We start from the raw sequence: 21,529 nt of genomic DNA, 5'->3' as shown, positions 1-21,529 counted from the left end.
GGTGAAATCTTAGCAGATGAAAGGAGCCTGGTAGTGGCCAGCGCGCGTCCTGCTGTCCACCGGTACCCACAAGGAGCCAGGTCTCGGTTCCACCGCGAGGAGCTGCGACCCGATTTGGGGTGAGGGGAACACTCTCGCCACCGCGCATGCGCAGAGCGGGGAGCGGCCTCCCGGACTACAGCTCCCAGAGGAACCCGCCGCTGGCCGCAGGCGCCGAGGCGCTGGCGCCATCTTGAAATCTGATCCTCGATCTCCGAGTTTTTGCGTCAGCAGCGGGCTGCTGCTAGTGTACCGCGAACCCAGCCTGCTAGAAGGGAGGACGTTGGGGGCGCGGCGGCAGGCGGGAGAGACAGCTGGAGGGGACAGGGCAGGTTTCGAGCGTGGCCTGCGCTGCTGTCACTCAGCATCCCCCTAAGGCGTTTCTACGCCCGCCCCCTTCCCGAGGGGCGGGGCTGCCCACTCTGGTACCCAGAGCCAGCGCGCGGGTGGCGGAGGTGCGCCCCTGCAGAGTGGGGACCCCACCGGACTGTGCCATGCCGGCCGGAGGCCACCGAGGCGGGAGACGGAGCGCAGCGAAGCGTCAGTGATTGAACACCAAGCAGCAGCCGCCTCAGGGAAGCTCGGCAATCGCTAGGAGAGAAGATGAAGGAGATTTGCAGGATCTGTGCCCGGGAGCTGTGTGGAAACCAGCGGCGCTGGATCTTCCACACGGCATCTAAGCTCAACCTCCAGGTTCTGCTTTCGCACGTCCTGGGCAAGGATGTCGCCCGCGATGGCAAAGCCGAATTTGCTTGCAGCAAGTGTGCTTTCATGCTTGATCGTATCTATAGATTCGACACCGTTATTGCCCGGATCGAAGCTCTTTCTATTGAGCGTTTGCAAAAACTGCTGCTGGAGAAGGACCGCCTCAAGTTCTGCATTGCTAGCATGTATCGTAAGAATAACGATGACTCCAGCACGGAAACCAAGGCGGGGATTGGGACGGTTGACATTTCCGGCTTACCCGATGTAAGATACTCTGCACTGCTCCAGGAAGACTTTGCCTATTCAGGGTTTGAGTGTTGGGTAGAAAACGAGGATCAGATTCAGGAGCTACACAGCTGCCATGGTTCGGAAGGTCCTGGAAACCGACCCAGGAGATGCCGTGGTTGTGCAGCCTTGCGGGTCGCTGATTCTGACTATGAAGCCATTTGTAAGGTGCCTCGAAAGGTGGCCAGAAGTATCTCGTGTGGTCCTTCTTCTAGGTGGTCCACCAGCATTTGCACTGAAGAACCAGCATTGTCTGAGGTTGGGCCATCGGATTTACCAAGTACAAAGGTACCCCCAGATGGAGAAAGCATGGAGGAAGGGACACCAGGATCCTCTGTGGAATCTTTGGATGCAAGTGTCCAGGCTAGTCCTCCACAACAAAAGGATGAGGAAACAGAGAGAAGTGCAAAGGAACTTGCAAAGTGTGACTGTTGTTCAGATGAACAGGCTCCACAGCATATATGTAACCACAAGCTGGAGCTAGCTCTTAACATGATTAAAGGTCTCGATTATAAGCCTATCCAGAGTCCCCGAGGGAGCAAGCTTCCTATTCCAGTGAAATCCAGCCCACCTGGAGCCAGGCCTGGCCATATCATGACAGATGGAGTTAGTTCCGGTTTCCATAACCGGCCTTTGAAACCCCTTTACAAGACACCTGTGAGTTATCCCTTGGAGCTTTCAGACCTCCAGGAGCTGTGGGATGATCTCTGTGAAGATTATTTGCCACTTCGGGTCCAGGTATACAAAATGGCTACATAGTGCCTTTCTGATTATAGTTAGCTGGCCTCAGGCTTCACATGATTTCTGCCTAGGTGAAGGTTAATATTCTACACTTGAGAGAACTAATCACTGAGCCCATTTTTGCGGCATCTTTGCTTGTGTCTCATTTTAGTAAATGTGATTCACACTCAACTAACTGGCTTTTCACAGTCCTCCTTGTAACATTATCCATTGGCCTTCTGTTAATTATCAAAATCACAGAAATTTTAGGCAAGAAGACTTTTTAATTGACTTTTACCCTATAAAAAAACATTTAATCTTATATCTGGCCCTAGAACTCTTTCCTCTTGCCTCTTTTTCTGTCTCCCACCTCCTTCTTTTTTTGCTTTGTTTTCATTTTTAGATTTATAGATGTTTTCTCCCAGTCCATGAGGGAGTTCTCTAGTTAGTTCTCCCTAGAGCATCAAGTGTTTCATCCCAGAGGTGTGTCTCCAACTGATTAGGGCATAGGATAAAGATTTGGGGAAAACCTATTAATCCACCAAAGTGTTGTACTTTTTGGGCAATATTTATAATAAATAAGTCATTTGAGGACTAATGACTTGCTCATAAAAGAAACTGGGAATTCAAGTGTCATTTAAAACACTAAGGCAAAAACTGTTCACAGCCAGTTTGCCTACAGAGCTCTGTTAAGAGGATGTTTGACATCCTCTTGAAAGGTTTCCTCCATTATACTCTTGAATTTCTTAGTGACTAGAAGATGGCACTTGATCTTAATTTGAGCTATTCATTTCTGCCCAGTTGATTTCATACCAACCTTTTAAATTCAGCTATATATGGGGACCTGACAGGTGCTATTTTGTTTCTGCAGCAACAGTGAATGCTAAGTTCACTTAACTTTGTGAAACATCTGGCATATTCTACTTGATACAGATTATTAGAACTTAGCAGAAAAATGGGAGAAATATTTTTAAATTTACATAAAACTGTCAGAAACATATATGAGGTATTATGAAAAAGGATAAATAACAAAAAGTTTTAAATTGTGTTTTCATTTGTATAAAATGTTTAGAATGCCTAATTCTCCATACTTCTTTTCTTTTGCTTCCTTTTCTTTCAGTGGAACTTCACAGTTGAATTTGGGTTTTAACAGTATTTCTGCAACCAGACATAGATGTCACAAATTAAACATGGTGTTTTCATATTAGGATCTACAGATAATCTGGACAGGGTAGATGGCAGATAAACCCCTTTCCCCCTCAAATATGGCCAATATTGTAGAAAGGTAAGGAAAATTAGGAAATTACAGGCAAAACAAGAGTTTGTTTCTCCACACTTAATTAAAAATACTATCATTTGGTGCTTGGACTCAACAAATTTTATGATTGGGAAGGATTTTAAAGACTGTCTCATGCAGCCTTTCCGTTTAGAGGAAAGCTCATGGTTTAAATAACTTAGGCGAGTCAAAGATTCTTAACCATTCTCAGCCAGAACCTTTTTATTATTCTGTATATGAAATCACATTTCCTGATGTACATTGAATTAAATAATATTTTAAATAAAGAATCTTCTTTCTGTAACCTAAAGATTTCAAGGAGATTCTTTAGGGAGTCAGTGAAGAAAATTGTCATCCTAATGAGCACATTTAAACTATAGTAACTGTACCTTTAGATCAGGTTCCTTTGCTTCATTACATTTGGACACTGGAAAAAATAGACCTTTAAATTGTAGTGTGTAATCTTTCTGCTGTCACTTGGCTTACATTCTTTTTACTGTTTGTAGAGTAATAAAACATTGAGAGGAGGGAGAAAACATTCAGCTTAAAGAATAATGGCATTTAATTGCTGTGCCACTTTCTCCAGTAATTAAGGATGTGGGGGGATATAGATTAAATTGGGCTCAGGGTGTTTGTAAATAAAATCTGTATTAGGGGTCTCTGATCTGTTGTTAAAATCTGGTTGACTTTTAAGCTCCTTAGGGCCTGTTGTGGTTTATGTCCGAACAGAGCTAACTGGGACAAAGGCAGACTGGTTTTTGTCTGTTTCTCTGAATAAATGTGGAAAGAGTAGAAATCAATGTAAATTAGTTTGGTACTTATGTTTTTAGGTTGTAGAAAGAAAAAACCATGAAAGAAAAAATTTTTTCTTTAGTTAAATTCTACTACAAATACAAAGAACAGCTCCCATCCTAAAGAGCAAGATTGTTCTGTAAGGTCATTTTGATTCCTTTGTTTAATCCTCCACGTACCTATTCTATACACTATTAAATGTCATCATCAGAGTTCCTTCTGATTGCTTTTTTCTTTCTCTTCTTTCTTTTTTTAAAATTTTATTTATTTCACAGAGAGAGAGCACAAGCAGGGGGAGCAGCAGAGGGAGAGCGAGAAGCAGGCTCCCAGCTGAGCAGGGAGCCCGATGCGGTGCTTGATTCGGGGCTCCATCCCAGGACCCTGGGATCATGACCTGAGCCGAAGGCAGATGCTTAACGACTGAGCCACCCAGGCGCTCCTTCTATATTAAAGAAAAATAGCAACAGTGCAGTACTCCTGCTTACTAATTTTCTGGCATTATGCAAATTGACTTATTTGCTTTCCACAGAATTTACGCTTGAAAACCCAAGGTAGTTTAAATATCTACAGAAAGAGATTGAAGCCTTATGCTAGTTGGTAATTTCCTTTATTGTGTGGCCCTGAACTAGAAGAGATGATAGGAGGGGTGTGGTCACTTAGTAAACATCAATTCAGCTCTGGCTCATGTGCAATTTCCTTTTCTATCTAAATTCACAGAGCAAGAGATCTTTGCTCTAAACCTTGCAACACCAGGGTCTGCCCCTGTGTGGCTATGGAGTATTTATCCCTCTCACAGTTTAGCTACATAACCTAGATCAGGCCCTTTGGAAGGTGTAGGCATTAGATGCTGCTCAAAGATTAGGCCTTTAATTTTATGCTAGTTGATAGCCCTTTTGTATCTCCCATTATTAACAATAGGATAGAAAACCACAGCAGTTCCAGATCTAAGACTTGGCTATTGTGAGGACTAGGAGGTGCCAAGAAAAATGCTGTTAACACAGATCTAAATAACTGCCTTTTTAGGCTAAAGGTCTTATTTTATGCAACATCAGGCCTGGAAGCAATTCTCTTTTCTGATGCTGGGAAGCTTTTGTCCTAAATGAGTCAAAGACAGTTTAATTTAAAATTACATTAGTATGGTTAACATGATTTTAGTAACCTGTAGTCTGGCAATTAACACTGATTCAGCCAAATTGAGTATTACTGATTTCAGGTTTTATAAAATTGTCTTAGGAGATATTGGTTTATGTACTTGATATTTCTCAAGAATTCATTCTGAGCCATTAACTCAGGGGACTTTGCTAAGTGGTCTTTTGGCAGACACACCGCTGTCTGAAAGGACATTTTTCTGAGATGTTCAATAATAAAGTGTTATAAATAAAAACGAAACAGACATCTTCCAGCCTTTAGGTCAGTACATTACATTTACAGATTTAGAGATTTCCTGCGATTATTAATGCCAAGATGGGTTCAGATTAAATCACATTCGTCATGTACTGTTCTGTGGCATTCTTTGGGTTTAAAGTTGCTGTTGAAATGTCTTTGTTAAATATCTATCGATCTGGTCTTATTTCTAAAGAGCCACCGAAGGATTAGAGCATTGGACTGGGCATTAGGAGACAGGCCTGTTTTTATTTGTGTTTTTTTTTGTTCTTCTCTTATTAAACAGAAACTTTTAGTCCCTACAACATTCCAGGCAATATGGTAGCCAGTGGGTTTATAGAGATTGAAAGATAAATTCGCAGCTTCAGTGCATCTGGTTTAACTGGACCCTTTTCCTGATTTCCTGTGTAGCTTCAGACATTGCTTATCTTCTCTAAGTCTCCGTTTCTTCCAATGTACGATGGGATTAGACCAGATAGTTTATAAAGTTTCCTTCACAGTTCTGAGATTCTTTGGTTTAAAGTGAATAGGGGTTGGGGCGCCTGGGTGGCTCAGTTGGTTAAGCGACTGCCTTCGGCTCAGGTCATGATCCCGGGGTCCTGGGATCGAGCCCCGCATCGGGCTCCCTGCTCTGTGGGAAGCCTGCTTCTCCCTCTCCCACCCCCCCTGCTTGTGTTCCCTCTCTCGCTGTCTCTCTCTCTCTGTCAATTAAATAAATAAAATCTTAAAAAAAAAAATAAAGCGAATAGGGGCATCTGGGTGGCTCAGTCCATTGGGTGTCTGCCTTTGGCTCAGGTCATGATCTCAGGGTCCTGGGATCAAGCCCCACAATCAGGCTCTCTGCCAGTGGGGAGTCTGCTTCTCCTTCCCACCCTACCTCTGTGCTCCCGCTCTCTCTCCCTCTCTCTCTCTCTCAAATAAAGTCTTTTAAATAAAGTGAATAAATAGGACCACCTTCCCTGCCATTTTAAACTTGAAGCTATTTTCTTGAATTCTGCTTGTTATGGTTTAAATTTGAAACATATTTATAATAGATTTCACTGGAAAGGTGTTTTACAGTGAGGAACTGAGAAGCCGAGTTTTGTAGAGAATGTTTTATCATTAAATAAATGATAAAATTATTTCTTTATCAGTTAGAATTGTTGTGAATATCTGTTCATACAGTTACTTCTCCCATGGCGTGACATAATTCACAGTGCTTCAGGGCAAGGCTGCCTGTTATACCCACAGCAACAAATATCTCAGTTTTTCTAGGAGTCATCTTTGCTTCTTTTCTCTTTCTCCCTCTCCAGCCCTGTTGACTCCCCTTTCAGAACATGTCCAAATAGATCTATTTCTCTCCCCCTCCATTCCTACCACTATCATCCCAGCCACTGTTCTCTTTCACCTACAGTACTGAAGCAGTCTCCTGTGTGGTCTCCCTGCTCCTACTGGCCTCCCCAGTCCAATCACCACAGCTATAGTGATCTTTTAAAAATATAAATACAATTGCATTACTTTTCTTTTTTAAAAACACTGCAGTCCATTCTCATTTCAATGAGAATGCACTCCAGCTTCTTTAACCCTGCTGTAGAAGCTCTGAATGACCTGGCCCCTGGCTTCCTCTTGTCGGTGCTCAGTAGGCCTTAGCCCTGTGCTAGACAGCAAGGTAGCCCCCAGGCTTATGTGGCTGTTGAACACTTGAAATGCGGCTGGCCTGAATTGAGATATGCTGTGTGTATAAAGTACACCCCGAATTTCAGAGACTGAGTATGAAGGAAAGTAAAATACTTGGTTGATAATTTTTATCTATGATAATTCTTTGGATATAATATATTGGCTCAGATACAGTATTTTATTGAAATTGAGTTCATCTGTTTTTTACTTTAGTCAGTGAAGGTACTACAAAATTTTAAATTTGCATACATGGCTCACATTATATTTCTGTTGGAAAGTGCTACTCTAACCACATAGACCTTTCTGTCCTGGGCTCATAGCCACTGTAAGCCTTTTTCATTAGCTGTTCCTTCTGCCTAGATTGTTCTACAGGATTGGCTTTCTGTCCTGCAGGTCTCCATTTAACCAGTTCAAAGTAACTGGTCAACCAACTTACAGTAACTTTGCCACTCTATAATGCTTTTCTGTTTTACAACATAGGGTGTGTCACTATCTGGTATTTTGTGTATTTCCTTATTCCTTTATTATATGGCTCCTCACTCCCAACTCCCACAGTGCTTTGCATATTATGATACTTAACAGATGTTTTAAAAAATTGATAAATAGCATTGGAAGAATAAAAAACTTTTTTTTCTGAAAGCTTTATACTTTCAGTCAGTTGTTGGCAGGAAGGCATTAAGGGAAGCTCTAATCCCACTGCCTAGAAGGTGGTAGTCAGAGTTTGAAAGTGTGAGGGAAAGGGAAAATGAACAGCAGTTGCCTTTTTCCCTTCCTAATGGATTTATATTTTTCCTAATTGGAATGGGTGTGGGGGGTGAGTAGGAAGGGTCAGGGAGAAAGGAGATGGATTTTAATGCCACAGTGAATTCCTACAGTTTTATTTTAGTACCCTTAGCTCATAATGAATGTTAGGTCCAGTTCGGTAGGTTTATCTTAGCCTGATTTATTGTTACATTATATAAACAATATGTGTTTTTTTTCCTCCTGAATCTTTTTGGTGACTTGATATTCCTATAAACATACCTCCTTCCCAGACCATTATGGATTTTGAAATTTATTTTTAATTTTTTTTACTTTTTATTTCAAAATCATTTTTAATCTATAGAAAAGTCATGAGACAAATACAAGGAACTCCCAGATTCACAGATTGCTAGCATTTATCCAGATTCACCAATTACTGATATTTTGTTACATTTGCTGTTTCACTCCCACTGTCTGTATAGACACATTATTTTCTTTATTCCTGAACCATCTAAGAATTAGTTGCAGATATTATGAGTCTATATACTAAATAAGCATATGTTTCCTAAAGACAAGAACATCTCTTACATAACTACAGTATAATTACCAAATTGAGGAAGTACGGTATTGATAAAATATACTGTATAGTCCATATTCAAAATCTGCCCATTTTTCCAGTTATGTGAACGGGCATAGTCGAAATGTACCTTTTCTAGCTCTAAGGGCTGGTAGAGGTTTGATGATTGAATTCCCTGATTAGAAATAGGATAAAATGCATATTTGGTCATCTTAAGCATTTCCTTTTTTCAATCTTCAATTCTGTTTAAACTATGAATTATTTGCTTTAACTGAATATATAGTGTTTGTGTGAGTTCACAGGGAAAGATAGGAAGGGGAGCAGGGGGGTATCATAAGGGGGGAAGTAAATCAGTACTCAATAAGGAACAGAACTGTCTTCAGGAATTTGTACTGATAATCGGTGTAACAATTTTGGTTTTCTAAGTCTCTGCCAAAAGATGCCAGAGACATTTGAAGATAAAATTTATTGTTGGCTACATTTAACTCAACTTACTTCTCTTGCTGCTTCTTCCAAGCCTGTGACTGAAGAGTTACTCAAACAACAAAAGCTGAATTCAGATGAGACCATTATAACTCAGCAGTCTGTATCTGATTCCCACTTGGCAGAACTCCAGGAAAAAATCCAGCAAATGGAGGCCACCAACAAGGTATGATCAGTCCAGGCCCTTGGAGATCACAGGGCTTCCTGAGGTTGTGACTGGCTCTAGCTGAGGCTCTTAACCTCTCTGCGTAGGACTTGGGAGATGGATACTGTGTATTCCTGTTGCTCTAAGGAATATTTTTGATTAAAAATGTAGTTCTTTCCTTTCTTTATCTCTCATCAAGATTTTAGCCTGCTGTGCACAGATCAGAATTTCTGGTGCCTTTTAGATCTGTAATTAAAACTTGAATGTAGTCTTTAACTCTATAAGGCACCAAGATAGGAGGTTTATGCTTTTGATTTTAGCTTAACTTCTTACCCCTTTAGAGCCCAAGGTGTCTAACATTTGCTTAGAAGAAAATTTTATCAGTGCCCACAATTTGAATGTTGAGCTTCTGGCCTGATGTACTCTTGTAGTGTTCCGTCCTGTCCGAGATAACAGAACTCCTTGGTCTTTGTATAAAGGATCCACAGTGAGGGGCACCTGGGTGGCTCAGTAAGTTAAGCGTCTGGCTCTTGATTTCAGCTCAGGTCATGATCTCAGAGTGGTGAGATCGAGGCCCGCAATTGGCTCTGTGCAGGGCAGTAGCCTGCTTAAGATTCTCTCCCTGCCCCTACTCCCACCCCAAGTCTGCAAGTGTGCACGTGCGCATGCACTCTCTCTTTCTCAAAAAAAAAAAAATAGAATCCACAGTGATTCATGTGGACAAGTGCCCAGTACAGCTGCCCATTACAGAGAAAGCACAGTACATGAGAATTGAAGCAGTTGAATATTGAATGAAGTATTTCATATTTCCTGCTACTTTGTCTTAATGAGTGATTTAGGGCTTTAATGGTTACTACATGTGGGGAAAAATTAACACGGTAATATTCTCTAGGAAATCCTTTAAACCTAGATTTGAGGAAGGACTTTCTAGTTGATTTAGAGGTTAAAAGAAATTGACCTGTTTTTCTTTGCCGAATTCAGATTCTTCAAGAGAAACTGAATGAAATGAGCTGTGAACTCAAGTCTGCTCAGGAGTCATCTCAAAAGCAAGACGGTACAATTCAAAGCCTCAAGGAAACTCTGAAGAGCAGGGAAAATGAGGTAAATATTTGGTAGTCAGGGACCTGTGAGGAAATGATTTGTTTTAGACACGTATTCTATATTTTGTAGAAACAGATCGTCAGACTAACAGATGTTAGCCTAGAGAAATCGTAGTGTAATCTAAATTGGTATTTCTAGGGGCGCCTGGGTGGCTCAGTCAGTTAAGCGTCTGCCTTCGGCTCAGGTCATGATCCCAGAGTCCTGGGATCGAGCCCCGCATCGGGGTCCCTGCTCTGCGGGAAGTCTGCTTCTCCCTCTCCCACTCCCCCTGCTTGTGTTCCCTCTCTTGCTGTGTCTCTCTCTGTCAAATAAATAAAAAATCTTTAAATTGGTATTTCTAAAATCTGTACAGGTGAGAACGGAATTTATTTTTAGTTTACTAATATGTTCGGTACTCCCCGTCTCATTTTCAGACCGAGGAGTTGTACCAGGTGATTGAAGGTCAAAATGACACAATGGCAAAGCTTCGAGAAATGCTGCACCAAAGCCAGCTTGGACAACTTCATGTATGTGAGGGTCGCATAGGACAGGAGGCGAGACTCCAGTTGAGGAAGTGCCACGTTCAGTCACAGTTTTGCTTTTGTTGGTCTTCTCAGCTGCTTGGTGCTTGCCCACCTTGTGATTGTGGTTTTTCCTCTTTTTTCAGAACTCAGAGGGTACGTCCCCAGCTCAGCAGCAGGTGGCTCTGCTTGATCTTCAGAGTGCTTTGTTCTACAGCCAGCTTGAAATACAGAAACTCCAGAGGGTAGTACGTCAAAAAGAACGCCAACTGGCTGATGCCAAACGATGTGTGCAATTTGTAGAGGCTGCTGCCCAAGAAAGAGAACAGCAGAAAGAGGCATCTTGGAAACATAACCAGGTAAATTGGCAGTTGTTCTGTGGCCAGAGATGCTGACTTTGCCCTGATAATAACTTTTTATCAGGACAGTTTGTGTTGAATCCTTGAGTCACTTGCTTAATCAGAGTAATTCAGTTTGACATTTATTGCCCTCATATCATGTGCCAGAGACTGGGCTGTGTTCTGGAAATACAGGAGTCAGTCTCACAGGCTCTCTTCTCTTAAGTTACTTGTAGTTTAGTATGAGACAGTCACATAAACAGAATTTTAGTGTAAATACTGAAATGAGGTAAAGGAAGTATGTTTGGGTCCTATTGGAATATATAGGAGGGGTTGAGGAAGGGAGGCAGGGAAAGCTTCATGGAGGAGGAGCTATCTGGGGTTCTTCTTGAAGGGTGGGTAAAGATTAGCAAGACAGAATAGTGGGAACCAATAACCCAACTCAAAGGAATGGCATGCACAATTAGCCACATCTTTAAAAAAAAATTCTTAGGTGGTTCCTTTATCTTGTTACATTAGAGCATATGCTGTCATTTTTTTTTTTTAAGATGTGAAAGGATGATAGACATATTCTGTCCTTGAGCTTATCCAGGGTTACAGTGGGACAGAGTTCTTAGTAGTTATATAGAGCTATCATTTTTAAACTAGAGAGTAAGTATTGAACTATATAATATGAAATTTACATCTTACTGCCATTCACAGTTCCCACAATTTCCCATATCCTGTTTGGTTCATGTATAATATTTCCAAAGGAATTGTAAGAATGGCACTTTCCTGCTACTTTATATTTTATTCTGTATGCCTTGAAAGTTTTAAGGCCTCACTACTAACCAGGTGAAAATTTTAGATTGTTTGAAAAAGGGAATCTGTTTAATTCAGGAATTACGAAAAGCCTTGCAGCAGCTCCAAGGAGAATTGCAGAGTAAAAGCCAACAGCTTCGTACCCTGGAGACTGAAAGACACAACGAGATTAGAACCCATGATCAACACATTCAGCACCTAAACCACAGTCTGAGTCACAAAGAGCAGCTGCTTCAGGTGAGTCTACATAATGATTTTAACTGAAACTGGGCTCACAGAGCTCTGAAAGTTCTGTTCATGTAATCTCAGATTAGTCCACCTGTGTTGAGTACCCGTTACATGTAGAACATTGAGAGGTGGGAACCAGGAGGATTCAAAATAAGTAGAAAGTACAATTCATGAACCACAATGCTAACCAGCAAGTGTAGGAAATAATAAATACAGACCTGAAAGACTTAAGCAATAAATATTTAGCAAGTAGTTATTAAACACCTCTGTGAACCAGATACTATGCTAGTGCTGGGAAGACAGAAGATATGACCACTGTTCTCAGTCTAGTAGGTGAAGACATCTGTATAGAAATTTCCAGTTACTTACATGATAAAATGAACGTCGGAGGGAGAATTTGGAACACTGAAGAAGACTGTGATCAGTCTCCTGCTCTAAGTTTCAGTCCTATTGAATCTCTTACATTCTGATGAGCATAGTTTTTTCATAGTGTGCATGTATTGTGCATACATTTTCTCTCTGATAGAAATACCCCCACGTGCTCTTCACTTGGGAAACTCCCAGTACTGTAAGACTCAGAGCAAATGTAACCTCTTTTGTGAGATCTTTAGTGACACCTTCAGGGAGATTTAGACAGTGCATCCTGTATTCCACTAGTAGCTAGCTAGCTATGCAGACATACACACCCATGTATATATAATGTGTACACACACACACACACGTATACACATGTGTACAATAACAATTTGTATGTCTTCTGTTATCTCTGTTAACCTGTGTTTTCCTTGAGAGTGATAACATTTTGTTTTTTTATCATGAATAACAAATTGTTTAGCAAAGTGTAGGAATTCGATGCATATTGGATAAACAAATAAAGGGAAATATCTTTTGGTCTCATTAGGAATTTCGGGAGCTCCTGCAATATCGAGATAAGTCAGACAAAACCCTTGAAGCAGATGAAATGTTGCTTGAGAAACTTCGGCAGAGAATACAAGATCGAGATGTTGCTCTAGAGGTACGCAACTTAGTTTTGTTTACAGCACTATGGATTGTTCTGTTCACATAGGTACTTGGAAATATGTGTCTACTTAATATGCTACCTTTTGGAGTTGGTCTTCCCTTCCTTTATATTTTTATTGAATAAGTGTGATCACAATAGTGAATCCTAAGGAGCTTTAGGATCCTTACTTTCCTTGCAGCGGGCTATAGATGAAAAGTTCTCCACTCTGGAAGAGAAGGAAAAAGAACTGCGTCAACTTCATCTCGCCGTGCGAGAACGAGATCATGACTTAGAGAGATTGCGTGGTATTCTCTCCTCTAATGAAGCTACCATGCAGGTAAGAGCACAGTCTGCCATGGTTGATAGCTCTCTCCCACTTGGATGCTAAGCCTGAAGCATCAACCCTTTCTTTCATTTTCTGAAAACCAAGGTATTTGCTTTATAAGAAAAAGAAATATGAAAATAACAAAAATAGTTATCATCATTGTAGATTAGGAAGTGAGAAATGTTAGTACTTCTGCTGTGGACTTTGTAGGGGGAAGTAGTGAATATGGATTTCTAGCTATCCTTTCTGATTTTTTTTTAAAGATTTTCTTTATTTATTTCACAGAGAGAGAGCACAAGTAGGGGGAGCAGCAAGCAGAGGGAGAGGGAGAAGCAGGCTTCCCGCTGAGCAGGGAGTCCGATGTGGGGCTCGATCCCGGGACCCTGGGATCATGACCTGAGCTGAAGGCAGACGCTTAATGACTGAGCCACCCAGGCGCACCTGATTTGTTTCTAATCCTTGTCAATATCTGTATACTTTTACATAAGCATTGCCAGGATACGACTGTTATACTGTTGTTTTCTCATTAATATTACATGCATATCCTTGTATAGCCACAGAACACTTGATTATTAATATTTACTGTGGGCTGTTTTTGGATATGTATTTTAGAGCTTATATATATTTAGGCATCTTCCACTTCTTAAAGAAGTCCTTCACTTCCTGTGTAGTACAGCCTGCCTCCTCAAAAATGCTTCATTTTTATTTCTCTAAACAAATTAGATGAGAGTTTCTAAAACCAAAGAAAAGATTAGTATGGCATTGTTAGATTAGTTACTAAGTTTTCTCCTTTTGCAAAAAATTGATACTTTAGGAGATAATTTGAAGGTGGATCAAGTTTCTTATTTATCCTGGGGAGTGTGGGGTGGTCCTTTGACTTGCATTGCTTTCTCTGTTACTGTAGAGTATGGAGAGTCTCCTGAGGGCCAAAGGCCTGGAAGTAGAGCAGTTATCTGCCACCTGTCAAAACCTCCAATGGCTGAAAGAAGAAAGGGAAACCAAATTTAGCCATTGGCAGAAGGAACAAGAAAGTATCATTCAGCAGTTACAGACATCTCTGCATGACAGGAACAAAGAAGTGGAGGCAAGACTTTAGCTAATTGGTTTAGTGGCAGTTGGTTTAGTGATTATATAATCTCAGTCTTGGATTGGGACTCTTTAGGTCTGGGGGGCCAGTGACCCAAGTCTTAAATTCCATCCTGTGCCTGGGTGAGTCATTGGCTTTCACTGGGACTTTTTTTCCTCTACCTCTAAACTCAAGGTGACAATTATCTTTCTCAATTAAATCATGTGAGAATTAATGAGAACTAAAACATCCACCTATAATGTGATAGCTAACCTTTATTTAGTGATGGTGCTTATGCTTGTTAGGCACTGTTATAATTGCTTGATGAATGTTAACTCACTGAATCCTGACAAGTCTATGAGGTATATATTATTATCCTTCATTTACAGACAAGGGAACAGACTTCTGAAATGAAATAACTTGTCCAAAGTAACATAGTTAATAAGTGACAGAGTCAGTAAGCCGCCCAGGCAGTGTGGTTCCACAGTTTTAACCACCATCTACAACCTCTCAGTATAGAAGTAGGAACTTCATCACCATGCTGAGAAATATAGTGCTCATTATTCTTTTAGAGCTTATTATTTTGTGTTTCCCCTACAAAAGTTATACTGGGGAGAAAATAAATACATGGACTGCATGTCCATTCATCTCATCTAATATTGATTATTATGTACCCTGAGCAAATAAGGAAAGGGCCTACTTCAGAAAACAATATGTAAGTTGCCATTATAAGTATTTTTCTGTATTGTTAAGTGCTCATTCGTTGAGCATGTACTTACAGCCTTCTGTGTACCCGGCCTGTGCGAGATCTGGGGAAACAAAAGTGAATAAAACATGATACTTGTTCTCCAGAATCTCATAGCTCTTTCTTCTATAACAGATTCTTTTTTTTTTTTTAAGATTTTATTTATTTATTTGACAGAGCCACAACCAGAGAGGGAAACAAACAAGGGGGAGTGCGGCAAGGGAGAAACAGGCTTCCCGTGGAGCAGGGAGCCCGATGCGGGCAGGGCTCAATCCCAGGACCCTGGGACCATGACCTGAGCCAAAGGCAGATACTTAATGACTGAGCCACCCAGGCGCCCCTCTATAACAGATTCTTAAAGAGGGCACGTTCTGTGTGGAGCACTGGGTGTTATGCACAAACAATGAATCATGGAACACTACATCACAAACTAATGATGTAATGTATAGTGATTAACATAACAATAAAAAAATTTAAAGAAAAAAACCCAGATTCTTATAAACCCCTTGATACGTAGTAGAGGGAATTCTTTACCCCCAGAACTTACAGTGTCCCTTCTGTGTTAGGATCTTAGTGCCACGTTGCTCTGTAAGCTCGGACCGGGACAGAGTGAGATAGCAGAGGACCTGTGCCGGCGCCTACAGCGAAAGGAAAGGATGCTGCAGGAACTGCTGAGCGATCGAAACAAGCAAGCAGTGGAACATGAAATCGAGATTCAAGGCCTGCTTCAGTCTCTGAGCACCAGGGAGCAGGAGAGCCAAGTAAGGACTAATGCAGAGACCAGAAGAGTGTAGTGCATTTATAGTCTGGGAATAGGGAGCGTTTGAACATTGTAGTGTGTATGTGTGTGTCATTTTGCAGTCCATTCTGTTAGGGGTTCTTTAGTCTGTTACCTAGACTACGGTTTTACATCTGTCATCAGAGCATGCAAGATTTTTAGGCACTTTGCATTGAGAAGGGTGCCCAGACAACACACGTACCCATTAACTTCATTCTGTACATTTTCTTTCTTTAATATTCTGATAATTTTGACAGAAGGGAATACAGGGTTCTGGAGTGTTTTGATTTTGATTCTAAATTCTTAAGACTCGTGATATTTTCTATTTTTAGCCAAGTTATGGGAAAACTTACACTTGACATATTTTTTCTTAATTCTTATAAAATCTGAATTATCTTGTTTTTTTAAGATTTTATTTATTTGAGAGAGAGAATGAGAGAGAGCAAGCAAGCATGAGAGGGGGAGGGGTCAGAGGGAGAAGCAGACTCCCTGCTGAACAGAGAGCCCGATGTGGGACTCGATCCCGGGACTCTAGGATCATGACCTGAGCTGAAGGCAGTCGCTTAACCAACTGAGCCACCCAGGCGCCCCTAAAATCTGAATTATCTTAAGGGGAAAAAGATTGTGTTTTTTTCAAAGGCCATGATGAGAATAAATAATTTATAGTAACATGGGATATATTAATCTTACAATACTGGTACACAGGTATTTCAAAAGTCAATTTTTTTTAAGAGATTTTACTTTTTTTTAAGATTTTATCTATTAGAGAGAGAGCAGGAGCTGGGGGAGGGGCAAAGGGAAAGGGAGAAGCAGACTTCCTGCTGAGCTGGGAGCTCTATCCTACTACCCCAGGATCATGACCTGAGCCAAAGACAGACACTTAACTGACTGAGCCACTCAGGTGCCCCTCAAAAGTCAATTTTTAATTTATGCTCATTCCCAGGTATCTTTCTCTTCAAGCCTAGAGATGTGTGCTGCATTTCAGGGACCAGTCACCCACAATCCCCCCCCCCCAGCCAGTTTCAGGGTAGACTAGATTCTTTTCATTTGCCTTTGTTATTTGACCATAATATTCTCTAATGCTTCCTTATATCATGGGATGGTTATAATCCTCTTTTCTAATCCTTAGGCCCACTGAAGTGAATATACATTTCCTTAGAAACATTCTGCCATGAGCTGCAGAAATTGCTTCTAGAGAAGACCTAACAAAATCACTGAATTATTTAAGTCTTTGGCAGGAGGCTAAAAGAAGTCTTTATATGAGTGTTCTTTTTAACCCCTTTGTAACTTGAATTAGTTTATTTCACCTCAGAAAGAAATATTATACACTCCTGATAGTAAAGAAGTAGAAGCTAGCAGATGACTAAACTACAAAAAATTGATTTAACTCAAGAAAAAGAGTAGTGGTTGTATTCTAGATCTGCTTTTTAAATTTTATATGCAGGAGAAATTCCCCCTGGATTGCTCTTTAGAAACACAGATTCCCAGGCTTCCTCCTGGGGACAGAAATTAGGAGGTATAGATAGGAGTCGAGAATTTGCATTTCTTACAAGCTTTCAGGTGATGGTGATGCTGCCGGTCCACAAGCCACGTTGGAGAACCATTGCTAAAAACAACACTGCTAGAAAAAGAATACCAAGCCAGATAGATCATATATACATATACAGAAGAGATCTTGTATGTTATTTATTATGTTTTTTCCCATAGTAACTTCTGCAGATTTTTATTCAGGCAAACTAATAATGTAGTGTTAACCTCTAAGATGGTTATGTCCAAATCCTTGAAGATCCCAAAATTTACTTACTAAAAATGTAAGGTTATTCTTTTATTTACCTTAGAAATTATGACAAGAGCTCAGTTTCTCATTAAAACAGTAGTAATTGTCCCCAGTTGATGCTGATACAGCTAATACAGTACAGATTCATCATCTTTTATCCCCAGTAATTTTAGTCTGAGTTTATTGTTTCCACATTTTCTGATTAAATGCAGACTTCCTATGTGGTAATGGTTACAAACAATGTTCTAGATCTTTTCTTAATTGTGCCATCATCTGTCTTAGAAAACTGGGATTTGAAATTAAATAAACTGGGTTTGGTGGTTTTGAGGTTCAGATTCTCATGATTGTATGGTCTGATAAAAATTTCCGTGTAATTGATTCATTCAATAAATATGCATTGAGTGCCTACTATGTGCCAGACACTGTTCTGGGTGCTTGTGATTCAGCGCTGAAGAAAACATCATAGAACCTGCCCTTAGGAAACTTACATCCAGTTGATAGACAATGCACATATATCAGATAATGGTAAGTGCATTGTAAACACTTAGCAGGACAAAGAGAACTGGGAGTAGAGAAAAGATGGCTGTTTTAGATAGGATATACAGAGGAGGCCAATCCGATAAGGTATCAGCAGGCAAAGATGTAAAGGGCGCAAACCAAACAAATGTTTGGGTAAAGAACATCCAGCCCAAAGGCACATGTATCCCAGGGTAAAGGACATCTGCTATCCCACTTCAAACCAGAATCTTAATACCTCTGCCTGATCAAGTTCTGGCAGAGCCAGTTTCAGGTTGTTTGATCTGTAACAGATGTGTTATATTCAGTTTTTCCAGTGTTCTTTCTCTGAGAGACTTTCTTTCCACTCATCAGCTGTTTTTCCCTGTAAACTGAAAGCAAGGAAACTATTTTGGGGGGCCCCACTGGCTTTTCATAAACAGTTGACTTTTAACGAATAACTTCAGAACACAAATTTTGTTTTCTAGAGTATCTTTCTAATGGTATGTGTGATTTCCTTACTAGGCCACTGCAGAGAAGATGGTACAAGCCCTGATGGAAAGAAATTCAGAATTACAGGCCCTGCGCCAGTATTTAGGAGGGAAAGACTTCATGTCCCAAGCACTCATCTCTAACCAACTCACTGAAGTTACCTCCAGCAGCCCCCATCTTAGAGAGCAGACTGACCAAGTAAGAATTACATGCTTGTATAGATGTTCATGGCAACTGCCTTTTCTTTTTGTGTCTGAGGCATGAGTGATCATTTTAATACCAAATTGTGTGAAGTCCTTGTCATTATGATCATGGTTCCTGTAACCTTTCTAAATCCCCTGACTCTTCCAATTTTTAGGGTTCAGTGCATATACCCTCCAAAGATGATAGCATTTCGTTGACTGCCAAAGGGGATACCAGTATACCCAGGTCCTCATTAGGTAAGTATCAAATTTAATTTCACTAAGGAATCTTCTGTCTTTTCTTTCTGTAACTCTGTTAATAGGTTTGGCCAAGACTCTCTTTTCCTACCTTAATGGAAAAAAATAAGGGGGAAAAAATTAGATTGCCCCTGAAAGGCTGAAGACCTGTCTTTTCTAGAAAGAACTATCCTTATTGTGTTGAATTGAGACTATGGTTCTGGGTACAGTTTGGCTCAGGGAAACTGCCTCCTGATCATTCTTTCCAGATAGCTTTTCATGGGTTCAGAAATGGAGGAGGTGTGTTTCCCAACCTACACAACAGGACAATGGGGCTGACACCTTCTCCTGGGTATGTTACAAGCAGGCTGAGGCTACTCACAGTAACTTGACATAACCTGAATTACAGTGTTGGGAGGGGGAGGCAGTATACATTAAGTTATTTGCCAAGATCACAGCCATCTAAGAGATGATTGTAGGCCTTGAACTCCCTAAAAACAAATGAATTCATTGAAGAGTAGGAGAAAAACTTAAATGAGTGCTGGGGATTAGAGTCTCTGACTTTCACAGAGCAAAAGGTTGGGATCTAGGGTAGCTTCAAGGAAGAGATTTACCCAGTGAGTTGTAGAAATAGTGGTAATTGTAATGCTATAAGAAAGGTTGTGGACTTGGAGAATTAACTCATGATTTTTTTAATGATATTAAAGAATGTAAGGGGGCGCCTGGGTGGCTCAGTCAGATAAGCATCCAACTCTTCATCTCAGCTCAGGTCTTGATCTCAGAGTCGTGAGTTCAAGCCCCATGTTGGGCTCCATGCTGGCCTGGGCATGGAGCTACTTTTAAAAAAAAGAAAGGAGAAGAATGTAGAAAGTTTGTGTCTGTGTTATAGTGTAAGGTATTAATGGAATTCCATAGGTAAGTCATGCAAGTAGCTATTTTTTTGCAGGAAAACTTTGTCAGTCAAAGAGTAAAGAATGCTTGATTTGTTTAATTTACTCCCTATCTACCTTTTTTCAAAAAGTACCTCCAATTTTTTATTTTGCAAATTTCAAACTTCTAGAAAAGTGGCAAAAATCCTACAGTGAATACACATACAAACTTTTATTAAGATTCACCACCTATTAACATATTGCCACATTTGCACTATTTCTTCACGTGCACACACACGGATGGAATGTTTTTTCTAAGCCTTTTAAAAATTACTTAGATATCATGACACTTCATTTCTAAATACTTCATTTTGTATTTCCTAAAAGCAAGGGCATTCTTGTACATAACTACAGTATAATGATCACATTCAGGAAATTTAACCTTGGTATAGTCCTGGTACCTAATGTACAGTTCATATCTAGAGTTCCCATTGTCCCAGGAACGTTCCTGGTGGTTGGGTCTCCCCCTCCGGGACCATGCATGCATTTAGTTGTCATGTCTCGTTAGTCTCCTTTAGTCTAGAACAGTTTTCTAGACTTTTTTGGTCTTTTTTGACGTTGGCATTTTTGAAAACTCTGGGCCAGCGAATGGCCTTCAGTCTGGCTCTGATTGTTTTCTCATGGTTCAGTTCAAGTTAAACATTTTCGGCAAGAATACTACAAGGGTGAGGTCTTTCTCAGTGCACCACGTCAGGAGCACATGATAGCAGTTTGTATTTTTCCTTAGTTAAGATTGTATCTGCCAGATCTCTGCATTTCTCCCTTTGTGTTGGTGACCTGCCGCCCAGCACCCTGAGAGGTTGACCGTCTTCCCACAGCCACTCACCCAGGGCTTCTAGCATCCTCTCAGCCTTGCCCGAAGCAGCAATTACGTTGGTAGTTTAAAAAAGTGATTTCTATTTCTAAAATTTCTTCCTTGTGTATTAGCACCTGTTCTTTCATAAGGAGCTGCCCTTTCCCTATTCTCCCCCACTCCATTTTTTTTATATCAATGTGTTCTAATGGATTCTTTTTAAAAAAAATAATAATTTTATTATCTGTTTCTGTCATTATTCCATTTGATGCCCAGACTACCCCTGATTTGGCCAGTTGGAGCCCCTTCAAGCTGCTCCTCTGTCCTTTTGATACGTCACCATCAGTTTTTCAGCATTTCCACACTTTCCTGCGCAATAAGATGTTCTGTGATCACCTTTCCCTTTCCCTGCCTCAGCCCTGGAACTGCCCATTACTTCAAGGAGCTCTGGTTCCTTGAAGTGGGTAATAGCACTTAGGTACTCATATCTGGGCATGAGATGGGTTCATAGTCACAGGTATGTCATTTGCTTCTAGGGCCTTTTAGGTGAACAGAGCTGTGTGTGTGTGTGTGTATGTGTGTGTGTGTATTTGATACTGATTTCTCAGAGCTAAGGGTGTGTGTGTGTGTGTGTGTGTGTGTGTATTTGATACTGATTTCTCTAATTCTAATTTAACACCACAGGTTCTTTGCCTTATCTTGTATTTGTATCTGCCTTTTTTTTTTTTAAGATTTTATTTATTTATTTGAGAGAGAGAGAATGAGAGATAGAGAGCACGAGAGGGAAGAGGGTCAGAGGGAGAAGCAGACTCCCCGCAGAGCGGGGAGCCCGATGTGGGACTCGATCCCGGGACTCCAAGATCATGACCTGAGCCGAAGGCAGTCGCTTAACCAACTGAGCCACCCAGGCGCCCTGTATCTGCCTTTTTTTGACCTTGAG

General features: G+C 40.8%; 1 protein-coding gene across 2 annotated transcripts in view; it reads left to right on the top strand.

Annotated features, from left to right (window-relative positions):
• Positions 1 to 21,529, top strand: part of PDE4DIP (phosphodiesterase 4D interacting protein) — a 213,345-nt gene that overhangs the window by 132,019 nt on the left and 59,797 nt on the right. Inside the window, exons 1-12 of one of the 2 annotated variants that reach the window (XM_028101957.2) lie at positions 232 to 1,767; positions 8,692 to 8,823; positions 9,784 to 9,903; positions 10,317 to 10,409; positions 10,550 to 10,762; positions 11,621 to 11,779; positions 12,672 to 12,785; positions 12,970 to 13,107; positions 14,000 to 14,179; positions 15,473 to 15,667; positions 18,482 to 18,646; positions 18,807 to 18,888. In XM_028101957.2, coding sequence (XP_027957758.2) covers positions 643 to 1,767; positions 8,692 to 8,823; positions 9,784 to 9,903; positions 10,317 to 10,409; positions 10,550 to 10,762; positions 11,621 to 11,779; positions 12,672 to 12,785; positions 12,970 to 13,107; positions 14,000 to 14,179; positions 15,473 to 15,667; positions 18,482 to 18,646; positions 18,807 to 18,888 — 2,716 coding nt within the window. In that variant the 5' untranslated portion in view covers positions 232 to 642. Of the gene's footprint in view, positions 1 to 231; positions 1,768 to 8,691; positions 8,824 to 9,783; positions 9,904 to 10,316; positions 10,410 to 10,549; positions 10,763 to 11,620; positions 11,780 to 12,671; positions 12,786 to 12,969; positions 13,108 to 13,999; positions 14,180 to 15,472; positions 15,668 to 18,481; positions 18,647 to 18,806; positions 18,889 to 21,529 lie in introns of those variants that run through there. The other variant, XM_088022313.1, reaches the window with a different exon arrangement.

The sequence above is a fragment of the Eumetopias jubatus genome, unplaced genomic scaffold, assembly GCF_037043125.1.
Source record: "Eumetopias jubatus isolate StellerSeaLion01/CBP00866 unplaced genomic scaffold, mEumJub1_p1.0 scaffold_4, whole genome shotgun sequence".
NCBI classification, from domain to species: Eukaryota; Metazoa; Chordata; class Mammalia; order Carnivora; family Otariidae; genus Eumetopias; species Eumetopias jubatus.
This window is presented reverse-complemented; position numbering and strand designations above follow the sequence as displayed.